This window comes from Helicoverpa armigera, chromosome 12 (assembly GCF_030705265.1).
Source record: "Helicoverpa armigera isolate CAAS_96S chromosome 12, ASM3070526v1, whole genome shotgun sequence".
NCBI classification, from domain to species: Eukaryota; Metazoa; Arthropoda; class Insecta; order Lepidoptera; family Noctuidae; genus Helicoverpa; species Helicoverpa armigera.
This window is the reverse complement of record NC_087131.1, coordinates 1,542,016-1,556,480: the sequence shown is the minus strand read 5'-3', so window position 1 is coordinate 1,556,480 and position 14,465 is coordinate 1,542,016. Positions and strand designations below refer to the sequence as shown.

Here is a 14,465-nt window from a genome sequence, read left to right as displayed (position 1 = left end):
CTAATATGTGGACAGTTTTTTAACTTGAAAACTTGCTAACAGTGCTTAGCCATTGCTTGGTTTTGGTTACCTTTAGAGTGTTTATAAAGCTTCATAACTATCCACTTATCCAAAGTCTGAAAGTATCAAGAGAACTCTCAAAATACCATATAAAAGTCAATAAACATTACTTCAATAAAAATATCACATACTTTTGCATTATCAAATTACAGAATAGTGACGACACAAGAGTGCTTATACCAAACAATCAAGAATTAATGCACAATCCCAAGTATGAGGAACTCTTTGCACCCTCATTTGGCCCAGAGAACCCTTTCCAAACTCAACAAATGAGGGCTAATAGGAATATTCTCTCTGGTTACGTAGAAAAGGCACATATAAGTGACTTTCAGTTTGAAAATCAGAGAAGAACGTTTACAAGTTATGGACATGCTGTGGATCCATCTACTGATGGCGATGCGGGGAACGGGGATGCTATTGTCGGTATGTATTGTGAAGATCTAATAAAATACGGAAATCTTATTTGTTGAGAATTTCTGGAATGTCACCAGTGATGACTCATTAAATGTAAACTTAACAATATTTGCATAGGGTTCTTCTTAGTCAAAATTGTGAAATTATCTCAACTCAATAAACATGCTTTTATATTTAAATATTAATTTATTTTTGTGTCTTTTGGCTTGTCTAAGATGTCTGAATGTAATAGGATAAACGTAAAAAATCACTGTAGAAAAGAACTGCTCTAATATTAAATTGCAGTGTCAGCAATGGTAGCACCCCCAGAGGAAGCAGTAGGCAAGTCAGTGTTTGAGACCATCAAGAAGAGACCACTGGACAAGAAGAAGAGGACCAAGAATGATAATCCTGAAGATATCACCGGCTTCCTCGGACCTTGGGGTGGCTATGAGGGTGAACAGAGGTAGGAATATCTATAGATCAATTATAATAAGTAATTTAATTTATATTTATGTATCAAGCCATATCAAAATATAAAATGCACAATCAATGATAATTATCACAGTTGCAGGTATGCTTCAGGATAAAAAGTAGCTTATAGCTTTCCTCAACAAATGGGCTATCTAAAACTGAAAGTTTTTTTTTAAATTCTGAGATGTAGGGCCTGACATTAGCATTTTCAAGTAAAATCAAGCATACTCTTCAGGTTTATAGTTGTGTAGATTCTAATTGTTCAAGGTTTTTGAAAGTAAAAAAGAACTTGTGACCAATCTTACAGGGTAATGAGGCCAGAAGGTGAGGAGGCGAAAGAATTACAAGAAATTGTGGCCAAGAGACAGAAGAAGGGCAAAGTGGATGATGACAAACCTTTGGAAGAGAAATCTATATTCCATAGTGAGTATCAATGTTTAATTTCGTTTATTTTGTAGTAGTAAGGCATATGAGTTATGTATTACTAAATACAGTATACATTGTATTCCATAAGTTGGATTATCTTATCCAGCACACAAAGGGTCACACATGTAACAGAGATTTATGAAAGCATTTTGTAATCAGAAGGGAGTGAGCAATAACAATCAATTCTGCCTATATAAGCATACCATATTGTCGTGTTATTAGCCTGGTTTTAGGTACTCATATAATTTTTTTAGGAACCTATGATTCTCATAGGACTGCACTTTTACATTTTATAATTAATGTTCTTTTTGCATTGCAGTCGACAACCCAACAGACTACCAGGGCCGCTCGTGGGTGGAGGCGCCGCGCAGCGAGACGCAGCTGCGCTCCGACACACCGCCTGACAAGTGCTTCCTGCCTAAGGTACGATTACCTAACCTGAAGGGTCACTTGCTGTATTTCTTTCTATCTTTTTTACTAGCCCGTTGTGCAAATATGAGCAAGACACAAACAGCCTTACTACAAAAACTTAAGCATCTTTTGAACACTTGTCTAAAAAAAGTGTGGCTACAAAACGGACCTTATTACAACGTCATAATCTGTTTTGTTTTTTGACAAGAGTTCAACAATGTTTCAGTTTTTATGGTACGACAGAAATGATTTTCTTCTGTCTTATGTGTAAAAAGGGAAAAAACAAGGCAAACGATGAAGTATCATTCAGAATTACGTTTGATTTTCATAATCTCACTCACTTTACTATAATATTGTCTGTCCTCAGGCCCACATCTACACATGGAAGGGTCACACGAAGGGTGTGGCTATGGTGCGCTGGTTCCCTAAGACTGCACACCTCATGCTCTCCGCGGGGATGGACTGCAGGGTCAAGGTACGTACAATATATCATATTTAGGAGTACAAATTCAGTTCAATATTATTAATAATTTTCTTTAAAAAAGGTGACAAGGTAAAAATTTCTTCCTCATTTATTACTTGGATTGGGAAAACCAATCAACTTGAATAATCTTTTAACTGAAAGGGCTCAAGAATATGGAGAATTTCAACCAATGCCAGGTTAAAATTCCCTTCAAGGCTTAATTTTAACGTACATTTTTCATAATATTTCAAGTTTTCATTTATATTTTTCTTCTATTCCAGATATGGGAAGTATACGGCGATCGTCGTTGCATACGAACGTACTTCGGCCACAGACAAGCTGTCAGAGATGTTAACTTTAACAATACTGGAGATAAATTCCTATCTGCAGGTTTGTGTCATTATTTTTCGAAGAGTAAATAAATATTTTTTGTAACAAAAATGTGTCTGTGGAGATCTAAGGGGGAGGCCTATGTTCAACAGTGGACGTCCTATAGCTGAGATGATGATGATGAAAAATGTGTTAAAGAATATGAGAACATTTTTATTTCTAGTAATAAAAAAAACAATTTTGTTGAATGTCACATGCCACATTAAAAATAAAATCAATTTTTCTACAACTCTTGATGACTGTTACTGAGTTTAGTCCATATTTAAATCGAGATTATCTTGTAGAAATACTGTTTAGGCTAAATAATACAATTTTCCGATATTTTTACTCCATGGCAAAGGCAATATTCAGATTCAGCCTCACGTATTTTTTTTGTAAATGTGAGTTTTTTGACCATACGAAACCATTAGCGTCCAGAACTTAACTTTAACTAAAATATCAGCAACAAATAGAAATAAAGGATACATTCTATAACGATATAATATTTTTTCTCACTACAGCATATGACCGCTACATAAAGCTATGGGACACAGAGACCGGAGAGTGTATATCCAGGTTCACTTCCCGGAAGGTGCCTTATTGTGCCAAGTTCAACCCTGATGAAGATAAACAGAACCTATTCGTAGCTGGTACTTCTGATAAGAAGATTATTTGTGTAAGTAGAACATAATATTTGAAAATTCTTTACTAAGATTTTCTTGTCTTAGAAGATTGTTTAAGAGAAATACAATCTGAATATGAATGTTGGTAGAAACAAGCCTTTGGCTAAGTAAGTGCTGCATGGGTCATACATAAGTTTAAGTAACGCTTGGCGCGGTCGGTTCGTGGATGGATGACTTTCTCGTGAAAGTATTTTAAAAGACACGTTAGCACGTGGCAGTCGATATGTGTGATCAGAAGTCAGAAAGTCTGACAACCGCTAACTGGATTACGGAGTTCAGATAGGCCGTTGTTTCTTGCAAATCACTGCTATGGAGCTGCATCCAGTGAGACTGGGAACCGTCACCAACCATAGTTGGGAATAATAATAATTAATCTCTAACTACAAAAAAGTTAAACAGACTTTCGTCCCGTGTTTTAAATAGTTTTGTATGGATAATTTCCCAAGAATAACAACCAATAATGTTTTGTTTTTACTGTGAAATTTTCAAGAAGAAGGTAATAATATTTTTTCCCCTGACACAGTGGGACATCCGCAGCGGTGAGATAGTGCAGGAGTACGACCGTCACTTAGGCGCTGTGAACACCATCACCTTCGTGGACGACAACCGACGCTTCGTCACCACCTCCGATGACAAGAGTCTTAGGGTTTGGGAGTGGTAAGTTTATCTTCTTATAAATATTGTAAATGTGAAAGTTTGTATGTATGGATGTTTATTTGTTCCTTTTTCACCCAAAAACAGCTGGGTAGATTTTGAAAGTTGGCTGTAATTTAGCTGATATATCAGAATTACATTTAGATTTCTTTTTATCTCAGTGTGGAATGTATGTTTCCTTGGGGCGAGGCTGGGTGGAACCGCGGAGAATAGCTAGTACTTCTCTAATTACATGTTGATACCGTTCCCAATATTCTATATATGTTGATTGATTCACTAGGGATATAATTTGACATTAGCCACATATAAGAAAATTCCTTCCTCTAGTAAGCAAAAAACAATAGTAATAAATTATATTTTAAGTAAGAAAACATGTTGTTTAAGTATGACATTTAATTTCATTAAATGCTAATTCATCATGAGACATATTTTAGTTATCATCAGAAAGTTTGTTATTACAATATTATATAAGTTAATTATTTTGCTGTATCATTCAAAACAAAGTTTATAAATATTGTATTTAAATTAGTTACTTACTGCGTAATAGCAAAGTCATGATTATTCTTTATATTTACATAATATGCCTAACTACCAACTAATTCTAAAACTAGAATTTCCAGAATGTATTTTCAAAGCATTTTCCTGGAATGCAATCAGAAAGAAAAGTTTTCATTTTTTATGTCTGTAGTTATGAATGGTGGACAGCATTAGGATAAAACTAAAAAAAATGCAGTAACTACTTCTCGCATTCGGAAGTTTCATATAAGTCCATACAAAAATTTCTGAATAAAAGTGTAAGGCGAGATTCTCTAGCAAACTGTAACAAATTGTAATGACGTTTCAATGGGTTGCCCGGGTAACCGGGTTGAGGAGGTCAGATAGGCAGTCGCTCCTTGTAAAACACTGGTACTCAGCATTCGATTAGACTTCAAGCCGACTACAACTACTAGTTGGGAATAAGGCTCGGGAGATGACACTAATTTACCCAATCATCCACAGGGACATACCAGTAGACATGAAATACATAGCGGATCCGTCCATGCACTCGCTCCCCGCCGTCACCGTGTCTCCCAACGGCAAATGGCTCGCGTGCCAGTCCATGGACAACAAGGTCATCGTGTTCAGTGCCCTGAACAGATTCAAGATGAACAGGAAGAAGACTTTCAGTGGTCATATGGTCGCTGGGTACGCTTGTTCTGTGGATTTCTCGCCTGATATGAGGTAAGGGAATTTTGGATAGTATTTATTTGCAGAGCCAGTTACAAAAAGTCGGAGGTATTTTTTTGTATGTATGTTAGGTCTCAAAGACAAAGAAGATTTACTAAATTCTTTTAATAAGCAAGGGTATTTTGAGAGACCAAACCTCCCAAACACAGTACCTATATTATTATCTGTTTATTATAGAGTTTCGGAAGCAATATGAAAAGCTTGTCTTTTCAATCAGGTTAACGCCTGTCTATTCAGGGCACATGCCTTGTTGAGAGTTTTTCTAACTGATTTCCACTGGGATGACAAAAAAATAGCCATTTTTGATTCTTACTTGGTACAAAAAGTGGCCCTTTGCTTCACGTGTTACAAATTGGATTAAAAAACATTTACCTTTATTTACTTTGTTGCAAAAACTTAAATGTATTACTCAAATGAGACATGACGTGTTATTTTAAACATTGTCAATAATGTTGAAACAGTTGAGTTAACATAAAATTATTGCCTAAAGCCTCGTTCAGATGACACGTTTTGTGCAGAGTTATCCAAATTTCGAACATTTCATTTATTCCAATAAGTCCATTTAAGATAAGAGCTTTCTACTTGAGTTGCTCATTTTAAATGAGTCAAAAAAAAGCAAGAAGGTCAATGCCCTCCATATCATCTCTTATCCCAAAACTCGATAATCAAGGTCAAAGAAGATGTTCAATATACGATAATGATAATTTTCCATTTCCAATATGCATCGAAATATCTACTGTTTATCAATGTTTTGACATTTCTTTTGCACGTATCGCACGTGACTTTAGTGTGTAACCGAATTACGAACGCGTGACTTTTTGATGTTTTTATGGACTTTGGAACTTTGCCGATTTTCAAATACTTTTAGCATGTAAATAAAGCAAACTTCTTTAGGAATGCTTAGTAAGAACCAGTTTAGAAAAGTATTTGTGGTATTTCTTAATGGAAATAGTAATTTTTTTTAAGCAAACTGAGAACTTTTCTTCCACTGTAACTATCACCAATACTAGGCAATGTAAGCATGGTTAGATTTTATATTTTTTTAAATAATAAATAAGTATTGTATGAATATTCATATATCTTGACGCTGTTGAATGCCCCATCTGAATTGGGGTTTAGGTAATTATTTGTTTTTATGTAACGACATATTTTGCATTTCAACAAGTTTTTTTATTTTTCATTTATATTTGTTATTTTTATAGGTGCCTTTTCGTACAGAACAAATACCTGTTCTTCATTATCATATTATTTTAATTAATTAATTTGCGGTTTCTGACTGTACCTACTAACATTGAACTTAATATACATTGAAAGAAACTTTGATTTACAAGTAAAATTAATCAAGACATGAAATCTGTTGCTGCTTTTAATAGAATATTTACAATGAAAAATGCAAAAATCGACATCTATCTTTATTTATTTGAATTTAAGTTGTTTTTTTCAAAAACAAACATCGTTTTACTCAGCGGTGGTTATATGACATAATTTTTGGCATGAACAATGCCTGCCTAGGTTAACAACAGGTCGTCCCCACTGCCCATAATGAGGTAAAATACTGAAACCTTAAGAAGGCCCTTACTCCCTTTAAGGCTTTTCAATACTAGCGGTTTTTCTGCCCAGAAAGTTTCACAACCGTATAGGGTTGCCGGAGTAACTGGGTTGAGGAGGATAAAATGGAGAATGAAATCAAAACTTGGCTGCAACACAGCACTTTTTTAACGTCAGTTACAAAAGTCCGAGTTTCCTTCTGCTTTTTCAAATACCTATAACTATTTATTAATCTCTTCGTTACCTCTCGATATTTCACACCATAATATTTTCCATTACCGATTACTATGCCAACCAGACGAAAGTACGCCGTACCGTGGCCAGACAATTCATTCTATTACATAGTATAACGTAATGTTCAAACTCCGATCAGCTGATGAGCTATTTCTCACCTATCACCTACGTCTTATTATGTAAGCGGAGATATAAATATGTTTGCATGCATATGCTATGCGATGCAACGGTCATAGTGTCATGATGCATGAAATATGCCGAATGGCCTTACTGTGACGATGCGAACATGTGATCTCACGTTTGTGGTGTGGTCCTAGTGTAAGCGGTTTAGCGATCAAATATTTTTATACTAGCTTTTGCCCGCGACTTCGTTCGCGTGGAAAGTGACTGGCAAATTTTTGGTTTGACCAATAGATGGCGCTATATGTCCGGAATAAATTTTATTTTCTATTTATATATTTTTTCGTAATAAAAACTATCCTATGTCCTTTCTCAAGTTCCAAACTATGTCTGTACCAAATTTCACACAAATCGGTTCAGTAGTTTAGGCGTGAAGAAAAGACAGACAGACAGACAGACAGACGGACAGAAAGACAGACAGACAGACAGACAGAGTTACTTTCACATTTATAATATTAGTTAGGATATACCTATATTTTTAACACGCTTCTATAAGCTTAGGCTGTATGAATGAATGTACGTGTGTATTTTTTGACCGGACTTACGTTGGTCGAACTAGGGTTGTAGTTCGTAAAAGTAAAACTGGTAAAACTTTTACGTGTTGATTTTTTTTTCTTTTTTTTCTGGAGTCATTAATAGTTTATTTCGTGAAATAAAGAAATATTGAAAAAGAAAAGCGAATGTACATAAAAAAATTGTGGTGTACGTGTTAACGAGTAAGTAAGTAATTAATTGTTTAATGTCTTATTCATTAAATGCGTACCAATGTTTTAAACATTATCAACCCATAAAGCTCTTTGTAACACTAAAGTTTCTTTTGTGTTGTGAAATACTTGAAAGGCGTTTTTATGGCAATGAAATGTGAAAGTGCTGCACTGCAATAGACAAGTATTGCTATTTACGTTTACTGGCTTCATTTGCAGTTAAGATTTTATTTGCATCGTAAAATGCAATCGCTTTTGTTCTTTCAGAGCTATTACTTTCTCTGAACGGCGTTTAACACTTTATTGTTACATTATTACAGAAAGCTCACACGAATGAGTTATAGTGAAGATTTATTTTTGAAATTAACTCATAAATCAAGTTTATCATTGAGTAGGAACAGTTTATTTTATTACGGAAAATTGAACTGTAATAAAATCCAATCCTACTTTTCCTTATTTTTTTTTAAACTTATATGTATAAGAATACCGTTAAATGTTTAATTTGTCCCTTTGTTAAGACCTTAAGTAGCTAACATACCCATACACGCTATGTATCTTTACGAAGTATAAACGGTTATTCGATATTAGTAGCGGTTAGCCACGAGCGGTTTACCCCGCTATCATTGGCACCTTACCCTTTCCTCCTCGCACTTTGCCTTGTATGTATGTTCTCATAACAGTTGTTCAACTTTCTCTCACCGACCTCGCTCAATGAATCCGAACCAACTCGGTTAATCCAACCAGTTAGTATTTACAGAAGATCCATCATTTTGCACTTGGTTAAGATTTTTATTTAAGCTTCCATTCCATCTTTAAAAGGCAGTTCCTAATGTAAGAATTACTGAGTTTAAGTATGCAGTAAGTTAAGAATTACTCGCATTTTATGTTAACAGTCATTTTTGCATGTTAAGAAGGTTCAATGCATTTTAAGTAAGCAGTAATTTAAGATTTACTGCATTTTAAGTACGTAGTAATTTAAGTATTACATAGCTCAAGTTACTGCCTATGTCTTAAACTACACAGACAAGTCTAATTTCTTGATGAGCTTCGTCCACCAGATCGCATATCATCAGATGGGCGATGAAATATAATGATATATATGAATGAATGTATTATGATGCTTCAAAATAGGTGTGAAACACCGAACTAGATTTATTACTTCTGTAGAAGATTTGTGAAATGTTTCTAGCATGTAGTTCCCAAAAACTTAAAGGTGTGTATGTATATTTGGGCCGGTCTGAGGGATTGTTCGAAAGAGTTACCGCGGCCCTGGTACACGAAGGGCTTAAGAAGGAGAATGGTGGGTTTTAGTCAGTAAGAGTCTGATACTCCCTCACGCTGCACCCATAACGAGCTACTTGATGATTTCCCACAAAAACTAAAAAAGTTTGTGGATATTCTACATTTCTTGTTTCGTATCTCAGTTGCGTTTTTGGTCCTAATGTTTAGTTACATAATAAGTTACGGATTTGTTTTGAGATTAGCCACATGTGTTGGCACGTGATATTTCTCCTTTATTTCGCCTCAGTATTGTTGCTACACTGGTCCTTTGTTCCGACAAATTTGGTCCTTTCGAATCGTCATTGTTGCAATGCAGATTTTGTATTTAAATTGAAAGTTGTTTGTAATTGTGACATTTGCCATTTAATTCAATGTAATTTAAATATTAATTGTAGTCGCGTATTGATGCAATTAAAATGTACCCTTCAAAAAACCACTAGGTATGTAATCAAAATACCAAGGAATTTTAAGACAAAATACCAATAAACGCTCTATTTTACCTTCACAAACACCTAAAAATATACCCAAATGCACTTGAAAACTACGTAAACAAAAATAAGAGGCCTCAAAGATCAATACTGCAATAGTGGCGTTATGTTGCGTAGTGACAACGCATTGGCAGAGTGCCTGAGACAATGTTCTTTTGAACTCTACTTTGAGATTAACTGATGGTTACAATTTAATGGTTTTTGATCAAAAATCTCCATGTAGGCACTAATTCACATATTCTACATTTTTTGAGCAAGGGTCTTATGAAAAAAAAAACATCTTAAACAATTAGAGAGATGTTAAAAAAGAGGTTGGATAGTATTTTGAACTCATTGGTAGCGATGGTAGGTAGGTAGGTACTTGGCACAGTGGTCTAGTATTTTGGAACCCAGCCGATAGATGTCCCGATTTCAATCAGTGTCCAAGGCGAATCATCTAGAACTGGCCAGATTATTTCAGTTGAATTCTGCTAGATGGGACTAGTTTGTTGTTTCGCAGAAAATAAAACAATAATGATGTCCTCCTAGCTGATTACCGGCTACGGCGGCTGTACTCATGTAAGGAAATCTCCTTAAAGCCAACTGCGCAGGACATTATATAGTGCACAAGCATTTGCGCAGGCACAGGTGCACTCACTATTCCATCACTCTCATAACCCGATGGGACGGCAATCCGACACGACCGGAGAGAGATCAGGCGCAGGACCGATATTTACGTGCTCTCCGATGCACGGGTATATCAATCACCAACCTCCAGGGTCCTGGCTACTTTGTCATATAGGTAACAATGTCAAGTTAATCTTTAGTGGTTTCGTTTTAACCGATTTCGATAAAGACGTGACTATCTTCAACGTAACTAATTAAGTAGTTGCAGGCATGAGGCAATGTCACGTTATTTGCAACGACACAATGGGTTAAAGTGTAGTTTCTAAATAGAGTTTATTTTTCTCAGTCAGCTGATTGATACGTTAGAATGAGGAAGTCAAAGGTTATGAAAACTAGTAAATACATTACAAACTTGCACATATACATAGTTTACTATCAATTGTCTATTTTGCATTTAACAATCACAATTATAATGTGCCGACAGTGATTGTTAAGGTTTCCTGGTCCAGCTTTAAAAGTGAGTAGGTAGCGGTCATATAAAATTGGGGATGAGAGAAGGAAAATACTGTAAAAATTACTACCATGGTCCTTGGTCTTTCCATACGAAGTTACTAAATTGCATTAGCAGACGATTCAATGTTATGAACAACTGTTGCAATTTTAAACTAGATAAATTGTAATTACATGCAATTATCGTGTCTGGGGATTATTAGTTGGCAATTTAGGCTAAATTTGTGATAGACCTTTGATTATCATGTTTTACTACAGTTTTGTTTGTCTTCTTTCAGACATTATTTTCGAACCTAAAAAATATTGTTTAAAAAATCATTTACAAATGGCCATGAATTTTTCAGCATCCGAAATGGTCGTCCTTACTGCTTGTTTTTGCTGCATAATGTATGTGCATCTTTATCAGCATCCGTTGTTTTTGTCTGGCTACAAGAATATTTCAGTATATGTAATGAAACATCAAACTTGTATTCAATAGCATACAAAATCTATACTAACATTATAAAGAAGATTGGGGTTTGTTTGTTTTGTGAAGTTACGCTATCCCCGGTTGATATAGGCTATATTTATCCCGGGTGTGCAGAATAGTTTCCACTGAATGCCTGGAAGCCAGTGTAAAACATTTACGTAATCTAAAAATGCCATGACCATGACACAACATGAATCGAAGGACACAAATGTCAAATGTTTTAATTAAGCAAATTGCCTGCAAACCCCTTCAGTAATGACGTAACGAAGATATGTCTGACGCACCGTGGTACCAATGGAGTGGTTTTGCTATCTACATATACTATAATGTAATAAAGAGGAAACATTTGTTTAATTGTTTGTGCCCTAAAGCCAACTACTGAACCGATTTGAAAAAATCTTTCACTGTTTGGAAACACTCTTTCTGAGTAACTATATTTTATCCCGGTATGGGCAGTGTAGTTTCCATGGAACGCGAGTGACAGCGCGGGAAAACTGCTAGTCGTTTATATGTACTTCATGTTTTAAAAGACCAGACATGTATTAATTTCAAGGATTTGTTCATGTAGTTGCTTTAAGGAGTATGTCAAATCTACTAATACGTTACTATCTAAAGTGCAGTAAATTGAAGGCCGTGACCTATAGTGTAGCGATTTAGAGGCGAGACTGTTTGACGTCTCTGAGTAAGTATAGCTTGAGGGTTTAAGCTAGTGATTTCTTACAACCGGTATTAGTACAAGGTTCACTAGATGTTTGGTAGTTTTTCAAAGGATTATACAGAATGTACCAACATGTTTTGTAGAGGTAAACCACATCTGCCCTAATATGAACGAAAAATATTGGGAGATTATGATCAGAAGTATTTTATACTTCTAATTATTGTATTAGATCAAAGAGGTGAACAATAACACCAATATGTAAAAAAAAAACCTATTACTGCGACAAATATGATTACAACATACGTTATCATATTAACGCGTAACTGTACATAATATTGTCTATGATTCCGCGTCCGGTTCTCGATGGCCACTCGCAAGGTCTTTTATTTGAGTGTCCAGGGAATTTCCATGGACATGGAATTCTACGTCCTATATCATTCTACATAATATAAAGGTCTAAAGGTTCTTCTAACCTACAGACAGACATGTGTTGCTGGAGAGTTTGTTGCGCCACTTCTTCCCAGCAAAAACACATAGGAAGTGGTGAAGGGGCGTGGGCGTGGGCGTTTTGTTTGGGGGCTGTCTTTTGTCAATTTCTGACGTTCGAAAAGTGCTGTTTTCAAACAAGTTTGAATAAAAAAAAATGATTTTAAATACACTAGTTCCGCCAGCGGTTTCCACCGTGTCTCGTGGGAGCACACGGATAAAAAGTAGCCTCTGCCTCAAAAAATGGGCTTCCTACATGAAAGAACGAACATTTTTTGTTACTGGTATGGTGATCAGTGCCTTCAATCAGTACCATGTTTCTCATAAAATATGTATGTTTCTACGAACTGTAGATCCTATGCGATATCCTGTTCAAAAGATAACATTATATGGGGGTTTTCCTGTTGTTATATCTTGGTCCTATCGGACTATTATATCAAAACAAAAGATTTTATTAATCAATTTACCTTTGAGATTATCTTAATTATTATTAAAGTATACATAATAAGTATAAACATAGGTAATATTATGATATCTATGTAAAAATATACCTGTCATGGTTGCTATGCATTTTTTTATTATTTAATTTTATCTTAGGTGAGATCATTAAACTTTTCATCATTTGACATTTGTGTAGGTTAGGAACTTAGGCTATAGATATGATTTTGTTTTTATTTTTGAACCTCATTAAAATTTGAAAAATTTAGACTGATAAGTTCAGTGAACTATTGACATTTTGAAAAATATTTTTGGATGATAACACTTAAATTAGATTGTTTCAAATCCGGATCAAAGGACCATGTCGATAAAAACAACTACATTATGTATATTAGAGAAAAATATAGTTTGAATTAGTAATTCTACGTACTTACATATAAAATGTGTATTTGTATTTGTTAATGTGGTAGATAAAAAAATATTTGTGAAATCAATTTCTCCATTATTAATTTAATATTTAACAAAACGTTATTAGTTCTGCCTAATTAAATTAAAACACAAGCATAATCACCTCGTAACATTTGGAACTCACAATCAATTCGTGAATCATCAAAGAGGTTGAGGTTTCGTGTTCCAAGCGTTTCGGTATCGAGACTAAAACAATTATGTTCAGGGGCCGTGGCAATTGTTTTACCGAAGCGAAACTTAATGTGATTATTGAAAACGCAGTAATTTGTAAAGTAGCACATAACTTTGAAAATAAATTATTTGATTACATGATTGTTCATTGCTTTTGCTCGTGAATCAGTTTGGTTGCCTTTTGGTCATTATATTAGGCTAAATCACAGATTCCTAAGGCCCATTTTTGTCGACAAAAAACGTCAGTTTTACTCAAAACTTAAAATTGAATGTGAAAATTCATAGTAAAAAGTTGTTTAAAAAAGCTGACGTTTACATTTTCGGTTGAATTGAGCTGGGCCTGAATGGCTTAGCCGATGGTAGAGGAGGTTCTGTTTATAAAAATAATATTTGCCTTTTTATTGCGCAATAACTGGCAAGCCTTTACAAAGCAGGGTTCACAATAATCATATACATATTCCAGTATAAGACACTGCCAGTGTCAAGACGCGTTGCAACAATATGACGTCATTTATGATGAAACTGCAGGCAATGCACATTTGTTCAGACTGGTGACAATGTAGTTAACAAACTTTTAGCAGTCTCTGTATTTTGCCGACTAACTTACTAGGAAAGGTTTTGAATATTATCGTGGAAGTAAATGTAAGAATTAAACAAAAATGACAGGTCAGGAAAGTAGCAATAAACGTTTCTAAGTTAAATATACGTACAACTAAAGTAAATCTCGCCTATCAATGAAGGATAATATCGAAGGAACGCTAAGCTTAAAATCTGAAATCATAAATCCGTCTTGTGCAAGCGTGGTGATGGTGATTAATACTGATTCCTTCTCTGGAGAAGAGGCCTGTATCCTACAATGGCAAAATAAAAAGGTCGATGATGAAGCAGTGATGGCCCATATTAACAATACATATTTGCTAATAGAGGAATGTGCCATATCTGCACTTCAGTGCAAATGTAGAAAACTGGTTGAGTGAGTGACGATGCATTTTATTTGATGTTCATCATGACTTGGCGGTTTTCATTTGTTTACTAATAGGCTGGAATAGAAACGTAGTAAATGT

General features: G+C 35.0%; 1 protein-coding gene across 1 annotated transcript in view; it reads left to right on the top strand.

Annotated features, from left to right (window-relative positions):
- LOC126054186 (pre-mRNA-processing factor 17) overlaps positions 1-14,465 on the top strand; it is a 28,181-nt gene that overhangs the window by 523 nt on the left and 13,193 nt on the right. The window contains exons 2-10 of the mRNA XM_049838668.2: positions 213-483; positions 760-919; positions 1,235-1,350; positions 1,673-1,776; positions 2,132-2,239; positions 2,509-2,617; positions 3,118-3,272; positions 3,803-3,936; positions 4,933-5,154. Of these exons, the coding sequence (XP_049694625.2) occupies positions 213-483; positions 760-919; positions 1,235-1,350; positions 1,673-1,776; positions 2,132-2,239; positions 2,509-2,617; positions 3,118-3,272; positions 3,803-3,936; positions 4,933-5,154 (1,379 nt within the window). The remainder of the gene's footprint in view (positions 1-212; positions 484-759; positions 920-1,234; positions 1,351-1,672; positions 1,777-2,131; positions 2,240-2,508; positions 2,618-3,117; positions 3,273-3,802; positions 3,937-4,932; positions 5,155-14,465) is intronic.